This window comes from Haematobia irritans, chromosome 3 (genome assembly GCF_050003625.1).
Source record: "Haematobia irritans isolate KBUSLIRL chromosome 3, ASM5000362v1, whole genome shotgun sequence".
Taxonomy (NCBI): Eukaryota; Metazoa; Arthropoda; class Insecta; order Diptera; family Muscidae; genus Haematobia; species Haematobia irritans.
The window spans coordinates 230,855,171-230,867,591 of record NC_134399.1 but is presented as its reverse complement, the minus strand read 5'-3'; the positions used below and the strand labels follow the sequence as shown (position 1 = coordinate 230,867,591).

The following is a 12,421-nucleotide window of genomic DNA, read 5'->3' as shown; positions in this document are numbered from 1 at the left end:
CATCAATTAAATTTTTAATTGAATCAATTAAAAATTTAGCTGAAATTTGCTAATGATATCAATTAATTTTTTACTCAAGAATTTTTTCTATGCTCAACTAAAACTGTGATTGATACTAGAGGTCTGCATCGAATAACTTTTCACTACATGTATGCAATTCGCTGTCGAATATAGTACATACACTGTCTTTCTCTCAGAGCGCAAGTAGTGAAGAGAAGAGAACACTTGCTTGTCAAATACCACCAAGGACTTATCCGAAACAATATGTGTTCCGAAAAAAAGGAACAATAAAAATGTAAGTACTTGAGAAAAAGTACAACATGGATTCTCTTCACTTCACGTGGTACCACAAGTATTTCTCAGTTATGTACGAAGCAAAACTTTCCATTATTAGTAATCATAGATATGTATGTATGTCACATATTTCATATAAAGGGTGATTTGTTAAGAGCTTGATAACTTTAAAAAAAAAAAACGCATAAAATTTGCAAAATCTCATCGGTTCTTTATTTGAAACGTTAGATTGGTCCATGACATTTACTTTTTGAAGATAATTTCATTTAAATGTTGACCGCGGCTGCGTCTTAGGTGGTCCATTCGGAAAGTCCAATTTTGGGCAACTTTTTCGAGCATTTCGGCCGGAATAGCCCGAATTTCTTCGGAAATGTTGTCTTCCAAAGCTGGAATAGTTGCTGGCTTATTTCTGTAGACTTTAGACTTGACGTAGCCCCACAAAAAATAGTCTAAAGGCGTCAAATCGCATGATCTTGGTGGCCAACTTACCGGTCCATTTCTTGAGATGAATTGTTCTCCGAAGTTTTCCCTCAAAATGGCCATAGAATCGCGAGCTGTGTGGCATGTAGCGCCATCTTGTTGAAACCACATGTCAACCAAGTTCAGTTCTTCCATTTTTGGCAACAAAAAGTTTGTTAGCATCGAACGATAGCGATCGCCATTCACCGTAACGTTGCGTCCAACAGCATCTTTGAAAAAATACGGTCCAATGATTCCACCAGCGTACAAACCACACCAAACAGTGCATTTTTCGGGATGCATGGGCAGTTCTTGAACGGCTTCTGGTTGCTCTTCACTCCAAATGCGGCAATTTTGCTTATTTACGTAGCCATTCAACCAGAAATGAGCCTCATCGCTGAACAAAATTTGTCGATAAAAAAGCGGATTTTCTGCCAACTTTTCTAGGGCCCATTCACTGAAAACTCGACGTTGTGGCTCGTTAGTAAGTCTATTCATGATGAAATGTCAAAGCATACTGAGCATCTTTCTCTTTGACACCATGTCTGAAATCCCACGTGATCTGTCAAATACTAATGCATGAAAATCCTAACCTCAAAAGAATCACCCTTTATTTATGTATGTCACACACTTACCTTAACGTTTGCCGTTCTTTATAACAAACCAAAACATATATTATGGAGAGTAACTGTTTTTTTGTATTTCTGAAACTGCACGTGGTACATGGAGTACTCTATGAAGTTTTGTTCTCGCAACATACTCGACGTGATCACTCTGAGTACACTTCAATAAGAGAGAAAGAGGAATATGTGTTTGTTGGTAGTGAAGACATCAGAGTAGCAACAAGAAGTTACTCGTGGCTTTTGGTGTTCATCAAAATGTGTACCAATAGTTTTGCGACTCTCTCAAATAGATGTACTCATGTAGCAAGTACACGTGTACTCTGCATTTACAAATGGAATTGTGCAGACCTCTAATTGATCTATCATTTTCGTGATTGAAGACATTTCAATTAAAAAATTAATTGGATCAATTAATTTCGTGATTGAATCAGAAAAAAAAATTTTTGTGTGACCGCTTCTATGTTGTTTCGGAAAACTGTTTTATGATAAGGGCAAAAATTTGATATGCCTAAGTCTAAACATTATTTAATTTGAATATTAGAATGAATATTCGGAGTAAAGAGAATAGAAATTCGGAACCAAGAGAATAGACATGTGAAGAAAAAACAATAGCATGTGTTTTCACCTTGTCCATTTCGTTTATATCAAGCACTGTTTCTGACTGTAAATCTTTAATAACCCACATTTCGAAGTTTCATTATAAAATTTTAATATAGTATAAATATAAATGTGTAAAATAACAAAAAAAAAAAAAAAATTGGTGTTCGGTCGGAGCAGTGATTGAACCCACGACCCTATGCATGCAAGACAGACATGCTAACCACTGTAAAAATAAAATAAAAACAAACATCTTATAACATCTTCTTGATTTTTATTGAATTTCTCATTTACAGATTAATAATTACATACAATTGTGTATATTATGATCTTATATTAAAAAAATGGTCTATCACGAAGATTTTTACTTATTTAACATCCATATTTAGTAATAAAGCGAAGATACTGTAAGCGTTGTTCATTGTCTGCAAAGGAAGGTAAAATTTATATGTATTAAAAAAGATAAGAAAAATTTGATATTTGATGTTAAGGTTGACGAATTCAAAATTTCCATTCCATAGTAAAAACTATATAGAATTATAGTTCAACATATTGGGTCTGAAATTCAATTATTATTCAATTAACAAAATGGGAAAGAATCTTTAAATAAACTGACATAATGAATCATCGAATTAAGGCTAAAACATCTCCAAAATTAGGTTAACACATACATGGAGGATTTTCCATCTTTGACCTATTGTGTTTTTTTTTAAATTAAAACAAAAACCAATACCTTGAAGTATCTGTTATAATTTGGTGTTTTAAATTGACATCTAATCAATTTATTCTAATATAAATGAAACGAACTTTCAACCAGTATATACAGCCAAATCTTAAATATCAACCTCCATGGAACACATACAATATTTTTCTTCTCATCGTAATGGATTGTCAAATATAACATCACGACTTTGGCTTCGAAAAAATTTAATATAAAGAATTTCATGTGAATTTGATGGAACATACCCCTCTCTAAAGACAATCGATTCAAAAGGTACGTCTTCGGAAGTTCAATTTGGAATTTATGTCATAAAATTTTAGACTAGCCGAAAATTTGTTTGTGTAATTTCTAGATAATTTTAAATTTCTGTCTAATCGTTCAAAATAGAATGAAATGTTACCATCCTTAAATTCTAGTTTTAAATACTGTAGGCATATACAGTGGATGGTTATTGGTCGAAAAGCAAGTGTTTATTACGAAAGTAAGTGTTTGTTGATTTCTTTAAAAACTTTGAAATGTAGAAGAGATACCGATTCTTTAATTTTTTTTGCATATAATCATAAACTCTGTAATTGATTGTCCGGAATCCTTCATTCCTTTTGATGCCCCACCCTTCATTCCTCTTGATGCCCCTGCCCTTCATTCCTTTTGATGCCCCTACCCGTTCTCTAAGACAGTATTATCCATTCCATATTGCTAGTCATTCTACCAACTATGCTTTCAATGAACCCTTAACTAAAACTTTGAACCCTTAATTAAAATTTTAATCTGTCAATATGGGGGTTATATCAAAAACGAAAATCAAAATATTAATATATTTAGACTCATTTATATGCCCAAAATAAATTGCAGACATGTTAAAAATTTATGTTTCTATTGGTCCATCAAGTCCAATATCTATGAAGGAGTTGTACCGAAACATTGATCGATATAAACTCTATTTGCTTCTTTTGGATCTAAAATACCTCCAGATTAAAAAAAAATTGCAGCTTCCATGCCCTTAAACTAGGAGATCGGTCAATATGGGAGTTATAATAAAACACGACTCAACATTTACTAAATTTGCTATATCGGTATGTATTGGATGCATCGGTATATATTGGATGCATAAAAAGCCACAGCACTTTAAAGGGTGATACGGTCAAAATTTGGTCAAGGGAAAACGCGTGTAAATCGGTGAAATCGTTTATTTAAAAAATCAAATTAAATTTCTTTTTTAAGTTCAATTAGTATAAAATTCAGGAAATATATTCAGTTAGGCTTTCGCTTTTCCAAATCCGAATTGTCGGGCCTCACGCTTGACACCTGCCATCAGATTTTGTACAGCCACCTTGTCCACCTTCTTCGCCGCAGAAAGCCAGTTTGCCTTGAACTGCTGCTCGTCCTTAGCAGTTTTTTGGTCTTCTTCTATTTCTTCTATTTCTCAATTGGGCGGAGCTCTGGCGTGTTGGGAGGGTTCTTGTCCTTGGGAACCACCTGCACGTTGTTGGCGTCGTACCACTCCATGGCCTTTTTACCGTAATGGCAAGATGCCAAATCCGGCCAAAACAGTACGGAACAACCGTGTTTCTTCAGGAAAGGCAGCAGACGTTTATTCAAACACTCTTTCACGTAAATTTCTTGGTTGACAGTCCCGGAAGCTAAAGGGTGATTCTTTTGAGGTTAGGATTTTCATGCATTAGTATTTGACAGATCACGTGGGATTTCAGACATGGTGTCAAAGAGAAAGATGCTCAGTATGCTTTGACATTTCATCATGAATAGACTTACGATCTGCCACAACGTCGAATTTTCAGTGAATGGGCCCTAGAAAAGTTGGCAGAAAATCCGCTTTTTTATCGACAAATTTTGTTCAGCGATGAGGCTCATTTCTGGTTGAATGGCTACGTAAATAAGCAAAATTGCCGCATTTGGAGTGAAGAGCAACCAGAAGCCGTTTAAGAACTGCCCATGCATCCCGAAAAATGCACTGTTTGGTGTGGTTTGTACGCTGGTGGAATCATTGGACCGTATTTTTTCAAAGATGCTGTTGGACGCAACGTTACGGTGAATGGCGATCGCTATCGTTCGATGCTAACAAACTTTTTGTTGCCAAAAATGGAAGAACTGAACTTGGTTGACATGTGGTTTCAACAAGATGGCGCTACATGCCACACAGCTCGCGATTCTATGGCCATTTTGAGGGAAAACTTCGGAGAACAATTCATCTCAAGAAATGGACCGGTAAGTTGGCCACCAAGATCATGCGATTTGACGCCTTTAGACTATTTTTTGTGGGGCTACGTCAAGTCTAAAGTCTACAGAAATAAGCCAGCAACTATTCCAGCTTTGGAAGACAACATTTCCGAAGAAATTCGGGCTATTCCGGCCGAAATGCTCGAAAAAGTTGCCCAAAATTGGACTTTCCGAATGGACCACCTAAGACGCAGGCGCGGTCAACATTTAAATGAAATTATCTTCAAAAAGTAAATGTCATGGACCAATCTAACGTTTCAAATAAAGAACCGATGAGATTTTGCAAATTTTATGCGTTTTTTTTTTTAAAAAGTTATCAAGCTCTTAACAAATCACCCTTTATGAAAATGCTGCTTTTCAAGCCACAGGTACAGATGACTTGCCAAACCAGATATTTCTTTGCGAACTTTGACAGTTTTATGTGCTTGAAAATATCTGCTACCTTTCCCCTTCCTTTTGCGGTATAAAACTCCTGTCCCGGAAGTTGCTTGTAGTCGGCTTTGACGTAGGTTTCGTCGTCCATTACCACGCAGTCAAACTTCGTCAGCATCGTCGTGTACAGCCTCCGGGATCGCGCTTTGGCCGTCGTATTTTGTTTATCATCGCGATTTGGAGTCACTACCTTCTTGTAAGTCGATAGTCCGGCTCGTTTTTTGGCTCGATGCACGGTTGTAGACGATACACCCAGCATATTTGCGGCATCTCGGAGAGAGAGGTTAGGGTTTCGCTTGAAACTACCGGCAACTCCCTTTGTCGTCTCAGCGGCTTCCGGTTTTCGATTTCCCCTCGATCCAGACTTCCTGGCTGTCGACAAACGTTCCCCAAACACTTTAATTACATTTGTAACGGTTGATTTGGCAACTTTTAGCGATTTTGCCAGCTTTGCGTGCGAGTAGCTCGGATTTTCGCGATGCGCGAGCAAAATTTTGATGCGCTGCTCTTCTTGCTTGGACGGCATTTTGACAACTGAAGAGTGAATTCCAAAATCAAAATAGGAGCAACATTCTACACACACACACCTTCAAAATGAGGGGTGTTCAGGTTTTTTAAATGCAAAATTGAAAGAAATACGTCAAGTTTATATTGACCAAATTTTGACCGTATCACTCTTTATGAATCAAAAATACCTCAAATTTCAAGCAAATCTGGTAAATTTGACACAGTTCTTTATGAACCTAAAATTTGAAATCAAATCGGGAAATCGGTCTATATGGGGCCATAGCAAAACTTGGACCGAAATAACATATAACAAATTTGGTACAGCTCATTACGAACCTAAAATACCCCAAGATTTCAAATTTCAATTACAACGGATGAAATTTGCGGCTTCCATGTTCTTAAGAAGTCTAATCGGGAGATCGGTTTATATGGAGGCTATATAAAAACATTGACCGCTATAACTAATCTTCGAACTTGAACAACCTGTACACAAGGGACGGGTTTTTGCAAAATTTCAGCATAATAGCTTTATATTGAAGGCTGTACACACAAAGAAAATTTCATTAAAAGTCAGCCAACGAAAAATTTTCATTAATATAACGAAACATTTTCGTTAATACAATAAAAATATTCGTTAATAGTACGAAACGTAACGTTGATTGACAGAAAATTCGTTACAATAACGAAAAATTTCGTTGTATTAATGAATTTGTCTCATTGGCTGACTTTTAACGACACATTTCGTTAATATAACGAAACTTTTTCTATTAGCATAGCGTGATTACAACAGACAGACATCATTAGATTATTTACTTTAGAAAATCAAAAATAATTTTTTCTAAAATTTTTAGAATTCACTTAAGTGTATGAGCTTAAAGACTGAAAGATGTACTAAATTTGTTGTGGGATTTCCATGGTACTTGCTTAACCCTCTAATGCATTCATTTTTTTGCCAGCTGATTAAATATTCAATGTTTGCGACAGAAAAGCAAGAAATCGAAACAAGAAAAATGTATACGGTAAAATTCAGTATATACTGCAAAGCCTCTTGAACAGTTTTAACTAAGTATTCTTTTTATTTTAAACTTTTTTATTGCCTTAAGACATGTTTTACTAAAAGCTCCCTGATTTAACGAAGCCCGCCTAAAGGCGGGATTGCGCATTAGAGGGTTAAATCAAAATGTACCAAAAAAAAAAAAATGTACACAAGTGTCAACTTTATCATCCCTGATTCAATTGCAGTCACTAAAATGATGTTTCCATGATGAACGAAATCAAATAATTACCTTAATGAATACTGGCAAACCTATATCAAACAACTTGCCAGCCCTCAGAATGACAGGTCTTCTCAAATAACCCATGTACAAACGAATGAGGTGACGATTGTAGCTTGACATTTCTATCCAATTGCATTCATAGATACTATCCATAAGTCGTGAGGATTGAAGAGTTAGTTGATGGGCATAGTAGCAGGGTAAATAAATTTGCAAGATCATGCAAATGGCATATTGTGTCAGAACAAAACAATTTCCTGCATCTGTGAGAAAATTCAAACTCTGCAATCGATATAAACTGAAGCATAGCACCAGGGCGCTAAGAAGAATCTGAGCTAAGACCGGCTTGGAAATTATACGTTCACACAGTACTGTCATCCTGTAAAAGAAATGCAAATGCATTATCAATCATGAAATTGTTCCCACTTTGGTATGTTAGCTGAACGAACCTCTTTATGTCCTGTTCCATTTTTATAATGGAAAGCAAAGTTTTTGTCGTATTCTGATGGGTTTCATTCGAGCGTCCCAAGGTTTGAAAACGCATGGCTATCACCTTGAAATATACGGCCAGATGTTGCATTATGTAACATTGCCACATATCCAGGGTACAGTTGGACAGGCAGGTCAAGGGCATGGCAAGAGCTCCATAGAGATATGCATACCAGTAGTAGGGGGGATTGTGCCAATCGAATGGAGTCCAGAATAGAAATGGCAAGGTGTATTCCTTCAGCAATAGGACAATGGTAAATGACGAGATCACCACACTCAAACTACTCACGATATACATAAAGGAGACAATGTTGAACATACTGAAGGATTTCTTCCACATCAGGCGTTCCTGTGAATTTTGAAGTTCCAGCTGTTCATCACACTGCCACCTTTTCAACATGGATTTCGCATGGTGTCTATGACGTAGTATACTCATAATTTTTACTATTAGCGCCGTTTCCGTAAGAGCCATATAGAGGACATCTGAGGCCTCGATAATATCAGTGCTTACCATTACTTCCATCCACATAAGGAGAGTATAGGTGAATGTTAGGGGTCCGTGTACAAGCAGACTTATTACCAATGACCCCCTAACATCATCACTGTCGGTCCAAAGGCCAGCGTATCTGAGTAGCTTGTGAATAATGTGCAAATTTTCCAAAGAGTCAAAGGCCATGGTAGAACATGGTGTGGCTATGGTTTTGCAAATGGCTCACAAATTTATACATCGAATAGGTAGGGCACCAAATTGCTTGGCATCTTAAGTTCCTTTGATGCATTTAAGTCCTTTGGATTGTGAGACTTATTTATTATTCCAATTTCCACCCCATGATACTCGAGTTTAATTCCCGCATATGATTTCGGTTTTAGTAATTTTGAGAGTTTCTAATGCTGCTATACCAGAATCCAAATACTAGAATATTCATGTCTTATATATTTAATGGAAGGTATAAAAAAGTCGCCCTTAGCCATAGCTTCTCAACGTAATTTGAGATTATTTCACTTTAAATGTTAGTGGTGCATGTACAGTGTAAGCAAATTGAAATTTAAACTACGGATAGGCATTCTCATATACTCATAAAAAAAGTTTACTTGGATCCAAAGATTTTGACCTTATCTTAAATATTTTGGTATTGATTGCGAGGCAAATGCGAGATATTTTTTAAGGACCTATGTAGCCTTAAAACTAGGGTGAACATAATTAAAATTAGGATACAGATCCCATTTGTGGAATTTCCATTTTGTTTTTTTGTTTTTGCGAGATATAAATAATATTCACATACAAACAAATGTCACTTTAAAAATCCAAATTATAACAGATACTTCAAATTAATAAATGTTTCTTAATTAAAACAAAAAAAAAACATTAAATCAAAGATACAAAATCCTCCAAATAAATCTTAGGCTATATTTTAAGTGTCTTTCTCTTAAATCTAAAGATTCAATATTTCAGTGAATTTAAGGACGAATTCTTTAAACCAAAAATGTTTTTCTTGACCTTAACCCTCTAATGCCCAATTCCGCCATTAGGCGGTCTTCATTTAATAAGGAAGCTTTTAGTAAAACACACCTTAAGACCACAAAAATGGGTAAAATAAAAAGAAAACTTAGTTGAACTGTTTAAGAGGCTTTGCGGCATATACTGAATTTTACCGTATACATTTTTCTTGTTTAGCTTTCTTGCTTTTGTGTCGTTAACATTGAAAATATAATCAACTGGCAAAAAATTGGGGCATTAGAGGGTTAAGGAAAAATTCCCTTAATTTTTTTTTCCTTTATTTTCTTATAGTAGTTAACATCACGCTCACAAAAAATCGCTTCTGTAACATATACTCCCAAACATATTTTGCTTCAAGCTTATACATTTTTGGGTATTGCCCAAACATTTATATGTTTGATCTCTTCCAATATATAATATGTTTGAAAGCATATTGGTCTAAACAATATATGTTTGGGTAGTCTAAGTTCCAAACATTTTGTATTTTTGCATCCAAATTCAATAATGTTGTCTTCCAAAAAACAATATGTTATTATGTGAACATATAATATGTTTGGAAGCATTTTGCACCCAAAAATATTATATGCTTAAAAAAATTCTCCCAAGCAATATTGTACTCAAAATTTTATTTATTTATTTATTTATATATTTACAATCATAATGAATTATGAAAATAAACAGGTAATATAGGTGCTAACAACATAGGTTTTCGACCTGAATGCTCAAAATTTTGTTTCTGCCCAATTGTATATTCCCCCACATCTTTCTCACTTCCACGAGATTTTTTAGTTCTTAGCACCTTTTTCTGTAATACAAACATTGTAGAAGAAATTATTCAATTGTATGATTTTTTTTTATTTTAATTTTACCTTTTGCTGGACGAGGATTCGAACAGCGGACCACACAGTTTGTAAGGATCAAAGAAGTAGCAGATCAATTGCCCAAGGAAAAATAAAATGTTAATTTTGTAATAACAAGCAACAACCACCAACTTAATTCAATATCGCTCCCTGTTAAATAACGCTCCAAGCTACTAAACACATATATGTTTATAGGCTATTTCTAAATTAATATATGTTTGCATCCAAGCATATTATATTTACAAACATTTTATGTCCCAAACATAATATGTTCTAACATATTAACATATATGTCCCAAACATGTTATGCTAGTTTATGAACATTATATGCTTGCACTCAAAAATATTGTGTTTAAAAATTTGTGTTCCAAACATATAATGTTTATAGCCAAACATATGAAAAACAGTCTTTTTCATCCGTGATCTCATATTATTTTACATATAATTAACAAATAAATATAGAAATGGTATCAAAAAAAACCTAAATTCTTTAACATTGTATATACACATATTGGAAAAGGGAATAAAATCAAAATAAAAAAAACACTTTACTTTACCGAAGGAAAATTCTACTAATTAAAAACCTTCCTACCTAAATTTCCTTAAATTTAAATTTCCAAATTTTGTATCCAAATATTAATAAAAATATTAATAATATTAATAAAAAAACAAAGATTATAAACTTTCTTTTAATTCAAATTCCATTATTTTAATTTGTCCTTAATATTGCCTACATTTCCTATCCTAAAATTTCAAGTAAATTCTTTTGTCAGTGTTTATTTGCTAATTGAAGGCATTTCAGATACACCGAAAAAATTGTGTTTGTTATTTCCACGGAACATTCTTTATTAACTATATTAAAACAAAGACATTTTTAGTGAGTGGGTTGAAAGGACTTTTCACGAATATACTAAATATATTTTTGGGCAAACCATCATTGAAATTGTGTGTAAAATAATAAAATAGCATATATGTGCGGGCTTTATCTAAATCTGAACCGATTAGTATCAAATTCGACATATTTAAAAAGAATGAGTAGATTTACTCTCTACACTGAAAAAACAGTGAACCCATCAGGAAGAAAACTTTTGGTTAATTTTAGAAAAATTTTAAAGTTTTTAGAAAATTTTACATAAACAGTACTACAAACGCTGGCATCACGCCAATATCATAAAAGTAAGTAAATTTTTTTCGACAAATTCAAAAAAAATTGTGAGACATAATTATTTTTTTTTTCACTTGTTAAAGAAAATTTTGTAGTTTGAAGGAAAAAAATTGGAGTTCAAAATTGCAAGAATGTCTTTAGTGACATATGAAGTTCATAAATTTTACAAATTTAAAGAAATAATGAACTATTTTGTGAGACATACGAATTTAGTAAATCTTTATGCTTAATTCCTGCATAATTTTTTCCTGTCTTTTAGTTCATTTAACTATCGTACGCAAAAAATTATTGGAGTAAAGGAAAATTTCTCCAAACATAATAATTCCATGAACTAAAATAAAGTTAAATTGGCTTTAGTGAAATAGCTAGTTCACTTTCTTTTTGAGTGTATGTGAATCAATTCAATTGTATTAAAATCTCGTTGAGTCTTGGGTATAAATTATATTTCTTTTTTTTTTCTTTTGTTACAGTTTTTTGGATTACTTTTTTAAACTTTTTTCACCAAACAATGTTTTGTTTTGTTACAAAATTTTTGTTTTTGCAATAAAAAATAATTTTTGATCCAAAAACACCGTCCATTGTTCTTTTCTGACTTTAAGTCGTTAATAAGACATATTTTGGAGATACATAGTAAAAATGTAATATGGTGGTATGTAATATCGAACATCTTTTCGGAATCTTCCGAACGTATTTGGAATATATATAGAACAAATTTAGGACTAAGATCACGTTTTCGCGCGAAAAAAACTGTTATACTGCTTTTAGAAAACGTTTGCGTGGAATAACTACGTAATCTCTGTATTGCGTTTTTCCGAAAAGATATTGATGCAACTCTTAATTTTTTGTATGGAAAAACAGCTGGCATAATATTTCGCACATATAAATTAACATAAAATGTAAAAAAAAAATGTGTTTATGACGCTGCGTATCAAGTTTTGTGCTTTTGTAGTTGTTCAAACTGAACTTTTTGGTCAAATTTGACCAACTATAATATAAACAGTTAAAAGTTTTTTGCAGAATCATTTTTGAGAAATTGGGAGATTTCAAAACTCGAAAGATTCTCTTGCATGAAATTAAGCCTACATAAATGGTAATTAAAAAAATAAAAAGAAAAATTAAATATATTGCTGTTCCGTAACAAATCAGATATAAAATAGATGTGTGATAAGTTTATGGGCGATGAATTTATGATAACCACTGTGCACTATTTTCCATTGCTTTTGCTAATGCAATTAAAAATCCATTACTTATATAACCTCTCAATTAT

General features: G+C 33.5%; 1 protein-coding gene across 1 annotated transcript; it reads right to left on the bottom strand.

Moving 5' to 3' along the window:
- Positions 1–2,227: 2,227 nt before the first annotated feature.
- On the bottom strand, positions 2,228–8,344 carry LOC142228111 (odorant receptor 94a-like). The gene is made up of 3 exons (XM_075298429.1): positions 7,592–8,344; positions 7,155–7,521; positions 2,228–2,398 (listed from the first exon to the last, which is right to left on the bottom strand). The coding sequence occupies exons 1-3, from the start codon at positions 8,305–8,307 to the stop codon at positions 2,342–2,344; spliced, it is 1,140 nt and encodes a 379-aa protein (XP_075154544.1). The 5' UTR covers positions 8,308–8,344; the 3' UTR covers positions 2,228–2,341.
- Between the last annotated feature and the right edge of the window lie 4,077 nt (positions 8,345–12,421).

Coding starts and splice junctions, on each gene's coding strand:
- LOC142228111 (XM_075298429.1), bottom strand. CDS start 8,307: ATGGCCTTTGACTCTTTGGAAAATTTGCACATTATTCACAAGCTACTC. Junction 7,522..7,591: donor ATGGAACAGGACATAAAGAG/GTTCGTTCAGCT, acceptor TTTCTTTTACAG/GATGACAGTACTGTGTGAAC. Junction 2,399..7,154: donor GTTTGCCAGTATTCATTAAG/GTAATTATTTGA, acceptor CTTCCTTTGCAG/ACAATGAACAACGCTTACAG.